At 39.2% G+C, this 16,571-nt stretch overlaps 1 protein-coding gene across 1 annotated transcript in view; it reads left to right on the top strand.

Annotated features, from left to right (window-relative positions):
* Positions 1 to 16,570, top strand: part of rsrc1 (arginine/serine-rich coiled-coil 1) — a 94,979-nt gene extending 78,409 nt beyond the window's left edge. The window contains exons 4-6 of the mRNA XM_015054393.1: positions 8,229 to 8,335; positions 12,624 to 12,731; positions 15,319 to 16,570. Coding sequence (XP_014909879.1) covers positions 8,229 to 8,335; positions 12,624 to 12,731; positions 15,319 to 15,411 — 308 coding nt within the window. The 3' untranslated portion in view covers positions 15,412 to 16,570. The remainder of the gene's footprint in view (positions 1 to 8,228; positions 8,336 to 12,623; positions 12,732 to 15,318) is intronic.
* Position 16,571: the final 1 nt, after the last annotated feature.

The raw sequence follows: 16,571 nt of genomic DNA on the forward strand, positions 1-16,571 counted from the left end.
TGTACTTAAGTACAGTAACGAAGTACTTGTACTTCGTTACTTCCCACCACTGCCTGTGAGCAACAGTTAAGAACCATGTCATAAAACCACATTTCTTTAAAGAGCAAGAACGGAAAATTACTTTAAATTGTTGGTTGTCAACAGTAAGTCAAGGGTAAAATGACCAGCTCCACTAAAGTGATCAGCTTTATAATAAATAATTTTCACCAATGTGACAGTTGACGAATGGCGGATTTACTTAAAAGTGAAGCCAGACCTGCACATTGAGCTGCTCTAATAGGATTGTTGAGTAAAGATGGCGTCTGTTAACGGGAGGGATTCAGCTGAGTGACGAAGGAGAGGGAAGCGGTGAGCAAAGATGGATCAGCAAGCAGAGATTTGGACGCCGATATCTGAGCATGACGCGTGGCTGCCGTGTCATCCTGTCATTAGCAGGTTATTTGGATCTTTAATTCATCATTCAGCCCTTTATTGACTGCAGAGTGGAAGATCACTATCAGCAGAAGGTGGGACAGAAGTGCGTGTATTTGAGACACTCAGTCCCCAGCTGCTCCTCATTTCCTGAAGCCAAACAGATATCACATAAGATCATATAAGCCTGAGGTTAAATAATGCTCAAGGCAGCATTTTTTGACATATTATAGTCTTTGCTCTAAATTGTTCCAATAAAGGGTTTCACTACGAAAGCAGAGTATTTGTGACAGGCCTTGATGATTGTGACAGGATTTGACAGAAATCCACAGAGACCGTTTGACACTGATAACAAGGTGAGCACCACATGGGATCACTTGGCCTGTTTTGCTAAATAGAGCATCGCCACTATAGTACGGTTGCAGACACATGCAGCGTTTTTAAAAGAGGGGGTCGGCATAAGATGTATGTATAAGTAACCGTGCTTGGTGTGTGTGGTCTCATGGGAGCTCAGATTAGAATAGCTCAGCCACCTGCTCTGTCATTGGACATCGCCCCACTCATATTCCAGCTTACAAACACATACATACATCTAAGGGCGCTCCTCTGGGACAGACTCAGGACATCTGGCTCACGCTGGTGGAGTTTTCCTTAATTTAGCATGACCCGTTGACCCCGGCCGCCACGCGTTTCAGGCAGGTGTCAGAAAACAGCATCACAAGTCATTGTTGCAATGCAACCATATGTGAGCATCTTAATGTTCACGTTTTTTTTTTTTATTTTATTGTGGAAAGAAAACTCTGCACTTGCAGCTCTGGCCAGAAGTTTAAATTCACTGTTCACTGACATGAATGCGATAAATGTTTTTGTCATGTTGTTCTTTTTTCTAGTCTGAAACGACTAACATTGATAACATACAATTAGGAGTACAATGGGGTCATATCCCATTTGCTAAGGGTATTCATGCACACCTTCTACTATTTGCACCTTGAATCTTTGCTTCCTGCACAAAGCATTTCAGAAAAACAGCATCACATTTATGATCAAACATGGCGGTGGTAGCGTGATGCTCTGGGGCTGCTTCAGGAATCGTGCTGTAATTGATACAGTTATCTCGGCTATCAGTTCCACGTCTGAGTCATCTCACACTTGGATGACTCAGAAAAAAATAAAAATAAAATAATGGCCTAGTCAAAGTCCCAAATTAAATCACAATGAGATGCGGTGGCAGGACCTTCAATAGGCCATTTAATATGACTGAGGAGAGGGGTCAAAGCTCCTGCACAGCGATGTAAAAAGTTGTTAAGTGGCATAACCTGTCATTAGGTTCAGAGGCTAATTGCTTTTCATATAAGGTCTGGTTAGCTGGAATCATCAGTTCATTTTGTGTTCACTTTTATCTGATCATGTGAGTTTTATGAAGCATTTAAGTGTGACCAAAAAAAAAAAAAAATACCAGAAGAACTGTAAGAGGTGCAAGCCTTTCTATAACGCCACAAGGCTTCGGTTTCTTGATTTCCACCCTTCGTCAGTTGGAGAAACGTCAATCTTCATCCGTGTGAAATCGTTTAGTGCAGATCAGCAAATGTCTTCGGACAGATTTTAATAAGCAGCTCCATCTTTTTTTTATTTTTCCTGTTACTGCTTAGTCCAGTTCTCAGGCATGCAACTGCAGCAGCCTGTTGTTTGGGCCCGGAGAATCGCACATTAAAGACTCCGACGCAGGCAGGATGCTGCTGCTGCTGAGAACGGGGCCAGACCGAAGACCCTCCATCGCCCCCAGCACACAGCTCTGCTAAGCTTGACTCAGTTTGATGCCAAGTCTTGCGAGTGTGTGCGCGTGCGTGCATGTGTGAGTTTACTCAGCTCAGGGGTTACATAAACAAGAGCAGCTTAGCCTACAGGTAAGGCCCACGAGAGACCAGCCGAGACAGAGAGAGCGAGATGCAGCGCCTGGTCTCTCTTTACCGCGGCGTTCCCCTGATGTTGTCGCCACTGCTGGAGCTGGATCTGTGCTAATGAAGCTGGAAAATGACTAAAGGAGATTGTAAACAAAGTTAGTGCACTGACACACAGCGAATGCGCTCCTTTTGTTAAGAGTGGTGGAGGCAAGCATCCGTGCACGTGTTTGTATGCTTCCCAGATGAAGAGATGGGGAGAACGTAGGCGGACGGGATTTTGGAGGTGGAGGCTGGCAGCAGGGCACTTGGCCACTGGTGCAGAGAGAGAGAGAGAATAGGAGAGAGTGGGGTAAGGGATGGGGATGGTGATGGAGGGGGGGGGGGCAGCGGAGATAAATCATTAGAGAGCAGGTTATTGGAAATGCAGAGAGATAAAAGAGTGAAGAAGCCAGTAATTGCCTTAAAGATCAGACTACAAAGCATTACTTTAGATTTTACAAGGCCAGCCGGCAACAAAAGAGCAGTAATTTATGAGCTCAGTGTAAAAGAATAGCATAATTACATTAAAAATTAATGCTAATGAGGGCTAAAATGGGGAAGGTGGTTATTATGAAAGTTTGTATTCATCTTCCCTGGCTTGAATGATGGCTAGTGGCTTGATTAATGGCTTAATTTCTATCAATTAGCAGGCAAAAAAAAAAAAATCTCCACTGAGACGGGGCCTAAATTGAGCATTGAATTACACATTTTTACCGCGGCGCAGGGAGAGAGATGGCTACCGAAACCTGGGAAATAAACAGACGCTGCGGAGTGTGTGTACTTATGAAGATAAGACGTGAAATCCCAAACTTAAACGTCTATCCCAGGATTCCTGCACAGTCTGGAAGCCATTTGAAATTGGATTCAAGTATTTCACAATTTTAGATAAGTGGGGAAAACAAAACAGTAGAGCGTAGAAAAAGTTTCGGAACTTGCGTCATTGCTTAATTTTCTCTTCGTGATGATCTTTTACAAAAAAAGTCCCCAAAAATAATTAGTTCCAAACAGTGAGCTTTTTATGCTGCTTTTATACAATAAATGTAAGCTGGTTTTTAATTAGATGTGATAAACAAAGAAAGTATTTTGGGAGTTACTGAGTGAAAAACCACACATGCACTTAAACACCTTTATGGGCTTTAATGGATGAAGGCCTTCATCCGTTAAAGGGCTATTTTTGATTTTCTGGTGAAATACATGTCTTTACCCACTGACATTTTACTGTGGGAATTATTTAACAGGAGGGAATCACTTAGTATTGCGTCCATCCATCTCTCCAACCATCCATCTTGTTTTTTTTTTTTGTTTTGTTTTTTAAAGCCTCCCCACTGTGCAAGTTTCTCCAATAAATTCATAGTTAACCTTTGAATCCAAGCCTTAAAATAAGTTGCATATGGACTAAAATAAAAAGTTTGAGCCGAGAAAATCAGACATTTTTTAAAATGAGCAGTTACCAAAATATGGTATGATGTTTTCTAAAATGTTTGGCTTTTAACTTTTTAACCGATGTGTTGTGCTTGGAGAAATGCAGAAAAGCAACACAAAGAAAATTACATTTAAAACAAGCCTTTAAATGTTTGAGCCCTTTAAGGAATCCCACGCGCTGTGATTCAGCTGGTTTATTTTAGAAACCATTCAGCAAGTCCCAGTGTTGTTTAACTAAACATCAATTACATTACAATCATAAATTAAGGAACACAGTTTGCACACTTTTACAACTTATTTATTGAATATGTTCATTAAATGACTTTACGTTCCCTTTCCTAAATACTAACAAACATGTCTTTATAAAACAAGCACTTGGTTCGTCTTTTGTTCATCTTTTCCACATAACAACAACAACAAGGTCTGCAGTAATTCAGCTGGCTCGTCGGTGAAGTCACTTACTGGAATTAATCAGCAGCAGCAGCAGCAATATATTCAGCTCAGCTACTCGTGATTGACAAACTCTCGAGCAAAGTCAAGTTTACAAAGACAACACCGCTGCAGCCCAAAGGCTTCAGACGTCCTGTGCGTATTGCGCTGTGGAACAGCCCCCTCTTTTGGCGTCTCAGCGTAACTGCTGAGAAACGCTCCTGCCTTCAAGGACTGAAGGAGACCATCTGAAATCAGTTTCAATTGGCTGGTTTGATTCCCCTTCCTCGTCTTTGGGTCTTAATCAATGAAGTGGACAAACAGCTATTTAGGGAGAACAATAGCCTATTGATTTTGAGCCACTCATCAGCACCCCTGTCTATCTTACTAATTTCAGTAATGAGATGGCGAGAGAGTTTTTTTGACTCTGTTTTTTTTATATATAAATCAGAGTAAACACGTTTGCACGGATGCAATTACGAAAGGACTTTTTGACCCACAGCTTCATAGCTAATAATGAGGCTGTTCTCACCTTTATTCCTTCTCCAGGTTGTTAAATTTCCGGCATGAACCAGCCGCTACTGTGCATTTAATTGCGCCTCCTTTTGTTTCCCTACTGCTTCCCTGCTCTCAGATTTCGCTCTAACCTCCTCTCATCGCTGACAGAGAAGCGTTCCTAATGCGGTGACAATCGAGTCGACCTGTTAAATTAATTTGCCAGATAATGTGTCAATATTAAATATCAACTTTGACCTCCTCGAGCTTCAGAGTGCGCTCGCCCAGCTGGAGTATTGATTTTTTTTTTTTTTTTTTTTGCCCGCCTCTGAGCTCACTTGGCCCGCACTCAAAGTCCATTATTTTTGATTTTCTCGTGAAATACATATCTTTACCCGCTGACATCTGACAAACAGCATATGGAAGTCATTTCATCTACCAATAATGTGTTTGTCAAAAAGTCTGAGGTCTTAATGGATTCCTGCTCTGAACGCGGAAAGCATCCGCCAACGAGATGCTGGTAGATGTGTGTGTGTGTGGGTTTGTTTGTGTGTGTGTGGGTGTGTGTCGACAAGTGTGGGTATTGTTTATGTAGGGCATTCATGCTCAAAGGACAGCAGAGATGGGAAGGTAATTGGGAAAAAAATGAATTAATTGTGCTGAATTAAATGTGGGTTAGTCACAAGCGTGAGTTTCCATTCAAACATGCACACAAACACACACGCTTGCGGTGTGAAGGACAGTCCACAGCCTCCAGGAGGATATTGGGCCCGTGTTCAGGCTCCCCATCTAGAAGCCCCAGTCAAGGTAATGACTATTTTTGGAGCCACATCTCTCCGCGCTGGATGACAAGCCGATAGTCTGTCACATAGGACGACTTAATCCAACTCGTCAGTCAGTTGTCCAATTCTGCGGCGCATTAAAATCAGACCAGAGTTGTTGAAGTGCTATTATGAAGCTTAATAAAGTGTGTGCGTGATAGAGGGTGACATTTTGCTGTGAAGGCTGGACCAAATATTCATTTATTCATTAAACGCCGGGGCTGTAAAGATGTGTTGTGACACCCTTTCTATAGCTGCTAATGGATTGAATTAAATCCTTTTTATCAGCTCCAAATGCACACTGTATTTGAGTATGCTGGTAAAAGTATTCACACCCCTTAGAGGTTTTTCCACATTTTGTCACATGACAACTGCAAACCTGGACATTATTTTGTTGGGATTTCATGTGATAGACCAACATCAAGCATGTGAAGCAAAATGAAAACATACATGGTTGGATACTTGGTCTTTAAGTTGTTTTTCAAGTATAAATATGAATAGTGTTGCATATATTTGTCTTTAGTCCCCTTTAGTCTGACACTTCTAAGAAGAATCCAGTTTAACTACCAAAAGGCAGCTGGTTGGTTAAATTGAGTCTACTACCTGTGTGCAGTTTAAGCATAGCCGTTTCTCTGGAGGTCTGAGGTTTGTCAGAAAACATTACTGAAGACCAATGAACACACAGATAGGTCAAGGATAAAGCTGGGGAGACATTTAACACCAGAATTAACATGCAATATGACAAGCTGACTTGCCCTGTGGGGTACAACAAGGACCTGTTCAAATTATCAATACATGGACATCATCTCTATGCTGATGACATCCATAAATCCAGTTATGTTGGAACCAAGCCGACAATGGAACACAATAATCAGAGAAGTAGCCCAGAGCCCACCAGAGAGTAGCATGCTGTGGGGGTTATTTTCTTCAGCAGGAACAGTAACGTTGGTTAGAGAAAATGCAAAGATGGATATAACTAAATACAAGACAATATGGAAGAGAACATGTTAGCTTACGACAGAGTTTTGCTATCCATCAGGTCAATGATCCTAAGTATTCAGCCAGAGCTACAATGGGATGTTTTAGATTGAAGTGATTTCATGTTAGAATAATCTAGATCTAAATCTAAATGAGAATTGCAATACTTGAAAGTTGCTAATTATTCGGTCTAGCTGAGCTTGAGCTGTTTTGCAAGGAAGAATGGGTAAAACCTCGCCTGGCCATTACCTTCCTACAAAATTCTGCTCAATCCTCATCTCACTTTTTCCTGTTGAGCTGGATTCCTCTGGTTTCCAATCGGGCCAATCAGCAGAAGGAATTATGAACAAGGACATTGATTTTCTGCTTTGGTTTTGAATTGTAATCTTCCTCTGTTAGGATTGTGGTGTGGCAATGCCAGTGGAAGAAGTGAACAAAGACATTCAGTCTTTATTATGCTTGGAAATGAAAACACTTCCAAAATAAATTACAGTCTGAGCAACATGTATGTTTAAGACATTTTATCTCTGGCTCTCCATATGGTTGTTTACAGTGCAAGCAGTTTCCGGTAAGCTTCATAGCATCGAACTGGCTCATTACATACATTAAATAACATATTTAGTTTTTGATGTCTAAAGTTGCTAGTGTCATACACCAGACATACATTTGCTATAATTACAGTACAAAGTACAAAGTATTAATGGTAAAAAGGGTTCAACGAGTATAAATACGAGGTACTTTAGGTATTTAGGTATTTATCCCTACAATGTAGACATTTAGAACTTAAATAAGGACTTAATTCAGACCAAAAAGAGTTACATCTCGGCCCCACTGTATATTAATCACTCAGTGAAAATCTGGTTCACCCTTCATAGCAAAATCTAAGTTTTCTGATATCGTACTCTCTTACGCATGTTCCCATTTGTGTCACTGACGCAGCCTACATCCGTGCCGCTCAGAAACACGGACGCCTGCTGGATTGACAGACAGCGAGATGGGAGAGTGCAGGAGAGGACGGATAGATGGGAAAGAGAGGGATGAATATTGACTGATCAGTGGAAAGATTGACAGCCAGAAAATAATGAGTGCATTCAGACTTTCCCCCCCAGCCCCCCTGTCGCTAACTTTCCTCGGCACACCTATTTTTGCCCTCCCACGCTCACAAAGACTGCTTTTAGATTCCTGAAGTGATTTGTCATCTGATATGCAGAAATCCTGATGTGTTTATATCCAGGAGTAATTTATTGGAAACCCTTTGTGTCTGTTTTTGTGAAATTGGACAAGCCGGAGAAGTATACTCTCTGATACATGAGGTCTGAACTGAATAAAACTTAATCACATTTATTCCCTGTAATGAAATTCCACTGCAGTGAGCTTGTGTTCATATTTTGATTATTTTAGAATGCCATTATCTGAGTGTAATTCACTGTCTGGCTATTACCTTGTTAGTATTTTTCCCCTCTTTACCTTTTGTGGGAGTCCGTGCCCTTGGAAAGGCATAAATACCTTTTTTCTTGGAGGCACAAGATTAAAATCGGGGGGATTATCAGATTTCTTTTACTGTACGTGTCAAATAGTATTATACTGGAAGAAGAGGCCAGTCTAGAGGAAATCCAAATGTTTTCAGATCATGACAGAAGGTGGTCCACACTCTGTGTGATGGAGAACACGTGTGTCTTTCTCTGTATGTGTGTTTCTGTTCATGGCTTCCCTTGTTTAACGTGTTTTTCAGAGGGAACCTCTCTGGAGGAGCAAGTGCGAAGGATAAAGGACATCGAGGCCATCGAGAGCGATTCCTTTGTTCCTCAGGCTTTCAAATCTTCCCGGGATGACACAAAGGTGCGTTCTGTCCCTCTTTCTCCCCTGGCCCTTCACTCTCTGAGCTTTTTTCGCTCCATTTCTTATTGAATTTCGCCCCTCCGCGTCGCTCCGCGCCGTCTGTCTAGAGACGGCCCAGACCAAATCAAACGTTCCCATTCAATGCCGTTTGCTCCCGACCCGAGAAGGTTTCATCGACATTTTTTCTTTTTTTTTTCTTTTTTTTCCTCCACGACGGCAGCACCCCACACAAAAGCCACAGCAGGCGGCAGCCGTCCCGCGTCTGCGTCTCCCTGCACCTTCTTCCCCCCCCCTCGCCTTTCTGGTTGCGCAGAGGCAGACCAAATGCAGAGGTCATTATTGAAATGTTTCTGCCTTCTGAAAGAGCTGGAATTAGATTTGTCTGGACTTCATGGCTGTTTTTAAAATACAGGTGACAACATGCGACAGCAAACCCACAAAAGTCAAGACCCGTGTGGCCAAAGGGAGCCAAGAGATTTAGACCGCTGCAGAAATTGCACGCAACACAGCATGTCCAAAAACAAATATTCTTACAAGATCTACCGGATGAAATGGAAAAATAATTTCATATTAGGTCTCTATAAGTTATCTTGTCATTACAAAGTATTTTTTTTCCTTCTAGGGATTCCTTTCAAAATATTCTACAATATTTATAATATTTATTTCTTTCAAATACTCACAGCCGAAGCCAAAATCCAGTTTCCAACATTAGAATATTACATAAGACCTATTAATTTTAATACAGGACTGTTGTCCTACTGTAAAGTATGCTCACGTACTGTAGCAGTATATGCACTACAGTCTTGGCCATGGTTTCTTTTGCATGACTTGCTGCATTAATGTGGCTCTATTAAAATATTGAGGTTGCTTTACTGGCGGTTTGCAGTTGCGTCCGGTGTCATCAACTCCGCTCGTCCTCCTGACTCTGGTACGTTGATTTCTAAGTGAAATGGAAAAAAATTGACTTTAATCTGCAGTGGTTCAATCTTTGTTCTCCCTAGAAGAGATAAGATACTTCAGGAGTGACTTCACACGAGGATCATGCCACAGTTGTCCACATTCCTTGGTTATTTCTGTGTGTTAACCGACTGCAGCAAGAATCCACATTTTGTAAATCACCCCCCCAAAAAATCTTGACAGTATTAATGATCACAGTCTTCTAAAAGTTACTATTATTTTCACTACCTGTGTGCTTTTTTTCGAACATCCTTTTTCCTTCCACTGAACCTTACATTAATGTGCTTAAACAGCCAGCTTCTTTAGCAATGGCTCTTTTTCACTTTACCAGAGGAGTCCCGGTCTACCTCCTGGATAACCATGAAGTCTTCAATCTTCGCCTTGATTGTGTAGGCTACAACATGGCAATAAAATAAGATTTATGTATTTAAATCAGAAATAAGCACAGCATCGCTTTTTGACTTGAGTGATTGGAACAAATTCATTTTTGAGGACTGATTTAGTGCAATGCACCTCTATGGCAGAAAAAAAACGGAGTCTTAAATTTTGAGTTTGATGTTGGTTTGATTTTAAAATGTTTTGCGCTGTTGCTTTCTACATTAACTTTGATCAAAAATCATTTTGCAAGTACCGTGAGTTCTTTTACAACTCACTGACCATTTAAAGTTTGAATTATTGATCAATACTCTTGAGATAAATGCAAAATAAAGTTTTGACAACAGCTACTCTTTTGGAACATAGGCTAGTTTTTAAGACATTTTCAGTTCTTGACCAACACAACAATTGTGACACAGACTTGTGACCCCAGTTATCGGCTCAGTAAACAGCTGTGACTGCTAAGCTAAACAAACAAAGGTATTGCGTCACTACAAAGAACGCTGAACAGCCTGCAGATTGTTTTTATACATTGCAATTACATTTTTTTTTAGATAATATAGATTTTGCACATGAGGACACAAATCACCAAGTTCGCGGGAGTACTTTATAGATGAATCTGTCTACTTGATTAATCTGATTAATCAATTTGTCAACTAATTTTCATCCAATAAAAACTTTTTCCAACAAAGTTTTACATTTCTAAATGAAGAGGTCCTAGTCTGGAAAAATTATGAAATCTGACAAAAAAAAAAACATTTATAATGGGGATTTTTCACAGATTGTGTCAAAACTTCTTTTGTCGTTTTGCTTTAGTTGTGTATTTTTCCAGGTTATTATTTTTTTTTATGTTTATGAATTATAACAAAACAGCTAATCAAGTCAAAGAAATTTTATAACATCCACTCACTTAATTTTAGATCAGATATTTAAAATTGCAGATTAAATTAAGATTCGGGTCATTCGTCTATAGTTGAAAATCTTTCTTAACTTAAACGATGTTTTACGTATTTCCCTCCATTAAAAAAAAAACACCATAATTACTACAAATTCAACATTTTTCATCTACACCACAATACATCTCTGAGTTATTTAAAAACGATAACCTAGCGTTTACCAGCAATTAAAATTGATTTAAAGAATATTCCGTTGAAATAATTATTTAATCTCTGTAATCCACATTGTTTACTGTTTTTTAATTAGTGCCGTTAGAAGTCACTGTAAATCCTTTTCAATCATAAGTTGATGAAAGATTAGTGAAGCTCTTTATGTCAGCTACAGCCCTCATTTTAAATAAATAAATAAAAAGAAGAAAAACAAGCAAGCTGCATTTATTAAAAATGTATATTCAGCAGATTGTTCCCCAGGAATGTGATGAGTAGTTTTTTTTTTTTTTTTTTTTTTTGTTTTCTGCCTCACACTTGGCACATCACCATGCTTATTAGTCAGTGTGTTTCATATCCTGCTCACTTTTTGTTTCCTGCCAAATGAATTTTAAAAAAGATTCGTCCAACTGGGTAAACATCTGCTCCAGGGCTGCTACTAGGGGGTGTTTAAAACAGTAATGGGTTTGGTGAAATGTTAATGTAGTTATTTCGTCTTTTAATAAATGTAACAGTGAAGACATGCCAGCCATTCAAATACGATGCTTATAGTAACATATGGTAACGTTTCCACACTGCAGGATGTGAACATTTCTAAAAGCCATCTTTCTGCCTTATCAGCTCTATAAATGGCAACGTGAGGGATGCAGAGCGCCCTCCGCTAAGATCTTTAAAACATTTCTATCAAATTAATCATCGCAGTGGTGTAAATAAACTCGGTTCTTTTAAACTTTTTAAATTATTTTAAAATGTCTACATTTTCTGACAAGTGAAGCTTTAAGAAGATATGGCTTTATTAATTGATATGTTCTCTTGTCTTTCCCATTTTTTAAAAAAAATGCCAAAACATACATGTGTGCGCATTATGTTTATTGGTGGTATATAACTATATTTAGAAAGTGTATAAAAAGATAGACTTACAAAAACGATATTGTTTTTTTAGATGCCAGACCATAGAGATAATTTTTAGATTATGTTTTAACTGTATTTAAACTCAGAAGTTTTTATACATTTTCCTCAGCATTTGATACACTTGTCTTTTAAACTGTGTTACTTGATCAATTAACTTGTATGTGCGAGTGATTCGACATGAGTTTTTTTTTTATTATTTTGTGCCTCAAGATGACATCTGTTGTGAAATGGTGAATTATTGATAAACTGAACTGATCAATTATCTCTTTATTATTCCTGAGAATGAACCAGGGTTTTGGACATCCACAATTCTCATTCTGATTTTTCTTTTTGTTGTTTTTCTTTCCATGATATTACAAATTAAATTGATGTGCTTGAGGAATTGAGTCAAAATACACCCACAGGTGCCTTAAGAATTACTGTAAATTTAATGTTCAGTGGGATTTTTTCTTTTTTCTAACTAGGTTTGAGCACAAAAAACAAAAGGACTTTAAAAATAACTAAATAAAAGAGAAAAAAATAACTTAGAAAAAAAGAATACATAACTTACAGCTGTTTTTATATTGAAAGATAAATGAGTCCAGGGAAATTTAACAATAGCTTTCAAGAATGCTTGGCTTTTATTACCGTTTTTCACAATTGAACAGTCAATATGTGTGTGCCATCTGCTGGACGAAGATCATATTGCAAGATCCAAGTCTCAGTGCTGCGCCCCGCAATTCAATACCTCATACAAAAATATTTAAATGTACAGTTTACAACTGTCTGTATGATAATCTTATTGAATGTATTAATCGAGTCATACTTTAGAGATATTTTAAAATTAACCGTTTTTTTTTTTTTTTTGCTGTAATTCTGTTAATATTGTGTCATATTTGCATGCTCTTTGCAGTCTGAGATTCGTTTATTCCTTTATGTTTCATGTGTTTCTGTGAACACAGGTTGTTGCAGCTCAGAAGAAGCAGGAATCGGAGAGCGCTCCCTCTCAGGACTACTCCCTCCCGATGTCTATAGTCTATGATGACAGCGACACCCTCGCTCATCCCAGTGTAAGTTTCCTCCAGCCAAATCTTCTCCAACCGTTTCCTCCAACGTCGTCTCAAATTGTCGCTCAGTTTCATTGAATAGACTTTTTAAAGAACACTAAAACGCCACAACCTCGATAAGAAGTTCCGCCTCCACCTTACGGTTTTATTTCCGCCTTGTTTTTTTTTATGAGTGTGACACTTTGAGTTTATGGTGATTTGGACAAACTTTGTGACATCCCAGCCCTCCCCGCCACCTCCCTTTAAAAGGTGTCACTGCTTCTACTAACACCTCCACTATTTACGGCGCCCATGATTCCAGCACGTTCCTATCCACTGCATCACGTCGTGCGAGACTCTGCAGCTTGCCGGTTTTACGGGCCTCCTTCTCTGATTGCAAATGAAAAACGAGAGGGGAAAAAACTTTAAACTCCAATAACGCTCCCTGGGGCTTCCCAGTCATCTATCTCCACTGGGGGAAACGAAATTATGCCCTGATGTATGCAGATAACCCACTCGCAGAGATGCACCATGCCCCCCAGCCCAACACACACACACACACACACACACACACATACATACACTGTCAGACAGGCTGATATATGGTAGCAATATGCCCCAGGCAGGCCCCGGCCTCGGCTCCAGCTCCTGCTCCACTTCCAATTAGAACAGATGAGTCCCATTAGCCCGGTTCAGATACTGTCATCCCACACACACAGCCTCATTAGCACCGTGACACCAGCCCAGGGCCGACAGACAAGAACTGGTGCCGAGTCTAACACGAGATAACACGCGGTGCAGCTGTACGCGGCGTAGGTTGGAGATGAAGGATTGACGCGCTCGGCGGGGGTTGCTGCTCGACCATCTGCATAGTAATACACGTATCAACACCTAGATGTACAGAATGTACATATCGCCGGCATGTCAACGTCATCTCTCAGCCTCGCATAAACACACGCAGTGGATATAGAAATAATCTGATATCTTCCCGCTCTGCGCCTCGGTGCTTTGCATCCCCAGTCATTGTGTTACTTCCTAATAAACAGAGGCCTTCATCCGTCAGACGCTCGCAGCTGCAGCGTTAAAGCCTCCTCACAGTCGGTGCCATCGCTGCCAGTAATGTACTGAATATAAGTGGTAAGCAGGCGTTTTCTAGCAGCGGGGCCTTATAGGAATGGATGAGGTGGTACGTGCTGAAATTTACTCCACGCAGCTGGATCTGAGTAGGCGTCACTCAAAAAGCAGGGCGCAGTATTCAGGGCGCTCGAGGTTCGTACGGGTGCTTGACTTCCCTGAAAATGTTTGAATTTCAATTAGGTGTCTTCAAAGTTTTTGAAAGCGCTTGATGTTCAAACCTGCATATTTGTGTTTTATATTAAAGTGCAAGCTAACAATTTATTAAAAGCCTAAATTTGGAAATTAGAATTACCAAATTATTTTATGTGAGACATACAATTGTGTTACATCACAAGACACTATTAACAGCAGCAATAAATGACATCATATTATAGTGGATTAAAACTGTCTCTTAGGTAATTTATGTTGTTTTTATCTACAAGGTGTGGTGCTGGAAAAGATGTGAATATTGACTTAATGTGTAAAACATTTCATTTGTTTACACATTGTGTGTTAAATAAGTATATCAGTTAGAAATGTATTTAGGATTATCAGTTCACTTTCTTCACAGACCATATAATTTTTAATCCATATTAAGCCTTCATATTGGTGCATAATTGCAGATCTTCATTTAGATCTTGAGACTTCTTGTCTGTCTTATAGGACATAGCTAAAAATTTGGGAATTTGAGTGATAGAGAGTGGAAATTAGTCCAGAAAGCTAATTAGCAAATGCAGGGATTCTCAAGGTTAGATTACATTAAGTTACAAATATCACAAAATTATGATATTAGCCTAAAGATCCATGACTTAATTGATTTTATAATTTAAAAAGCCATAATTTTCTATACTGCTGCTAAAATAATAGATCACATTATTACATTTATATACTATATTTAACAACGTATTGCTCTGATTGTTATATATTGGATAAAATATAATTTTAGTAGTAATTTTCAAGTGTTTATTGTGTGGAACATTATGACGCAAGGTGTTATTTGCTGGTTAATTTGTGGGAAGTTTGAGAGAAAAAAGTGAGCAAAACTAATTCCATGTAAGCTCTTATATTACATAAACTGATAGTTAATATAGCTATATTTCTTTTTTATGAATTACTCTGGTATCAGTCGGTACATTGTGATGGTGAACGATAATACTTTAACAACTAATCCCCTCACTGATATATAATTGATCAAATAAAACAAAAAAACATGTACTTATTAGCAAAGCAAAAAGCAGAATAATTAAATATTCATATTGCAGTTCAAGTTCCGAGTTTTATTCCAGATTATGTTGATGGGCCCCTAAACTTCACCCTGCTCATCTGTGTCAGTGTATGAGTGTGTGCTCGTTTGTGAACAGAGATGGGCAAATGTGGCTCTTGTGCAAAAGTACAACTGCCCAGGCTGTCCCTGTAGCTGAGTGCACTCAGGGTGTTGGTCCCGTTTCTTTCTTTAATCTTCCTACCGTGTCCTTTCCTCTCTGCTGGCCTGCAGTTGTTCATGGACAAAGAGACGGCTGAAGATCTCTGGCTGAGCAGATTGAATTCACTGCGACAAGAACGACTGATGGGAAGTCCTGTAGCCTGAAGACTAACAGCGTCCAACAAGAGCTTTTTGTTCCCAGCGTGGTTTTTAGTTCAGATCTTCACTTTCAGTCTCACCGTGTCGTCTTTTGGAACATCACAACAATGCCTGTCCTCACTTTTGTTTTGCTTCTTTCTGATGTTGATTATTTTGATTTGGTTATTTCTGTTATTGTTAGATGTTTGTTTTTTTTAACATAGATGTGAACTTTGACACATTATGTTTTATCTTTCAATAAAAAGTTAATTGTGACTGGGTACATTGTAATAAAATTTACTAACGACTCTTTCCTTAACAAAAAAAAAACTGTGGCTCTTGTTGAGTTTCTAAAGTTAAATAAGTATATTTACTGCTCCAGACAGAAGTTCCTAATCATCTGCGATAACATAATTATACATGCCTTTAATGATTTGTTTGGATTGTTGTTCAGGGTGGAGTGATAATGCAACTTTTTTTAGAAAATGAACATTTGAATTTGTTATGGATTTTCTCTAATTCTAGAGTAATTTGGATCAGAATTTCATTTTTAGCAGAATTTGTTGCGATATGTACAAATAAATACAGCATTACAATTACCCTGGAAAATTTAACCATGAAATTAATTTCGGGGAAGCTTAATGTTTGCCTGTGTATCTGTTCCAAACCCAGCTTTTCTGAGTGTTTGGGCACCTCATCCTGTTGGAAATTTCAATCCTTTCTCAATTTCAACTGTGGCTTCTGATTTAAGATTACATTTAAGAATTTAAAGGTCTACAGTATTTCCCCCCCACCAGTGCCACTGACAATGAAACAAACCCTCAACATGGTGCCAGCGCCACTCAGTGTTCTGACATCCTTGTAATTGCAATGTAGGAGTTCAATCTGTTCCTCCTCAGACTATAAAAAATATATACATACAAACTCTAGTCAATCTTAAAGGTGTCTGGAACAAATACTTCTTTCTTGGTTGGGATCCACCAGTGATACAGGTAATCAACCAGCTTCTAGTTTATGATCAACTAAACTTGGTTGTTGATGAAAATCTGAACCAGTTTCCCTTCCTCTTTTTTTTAAATTACTAAAGTTATATGTTGTACAGTCTTCCTTAAACCTGGAAGAAGAAATGTACATGCATCGTTAAAAGTTTAGCACGACTGACTGGATATTCTGACCAAAACTGTAAC

Source organism: Poecilia latipinna, unplaced genomic scaffold (genome assembly GCF_001443285.1).
Source record: "Poecilia latipinna isolate Pla-1442-1.1 unplaced genomic scaffold, P_latipinna-1.0 Scaffold1248, whole genome shotgun sequence".
Taxonomy (NCBI): Eukaryota; Metazoa; Chordata; class Actinopteri; order Cyprinodontiformes; family Poeciliidae; genus Poecilia; species Poecilia latipinna.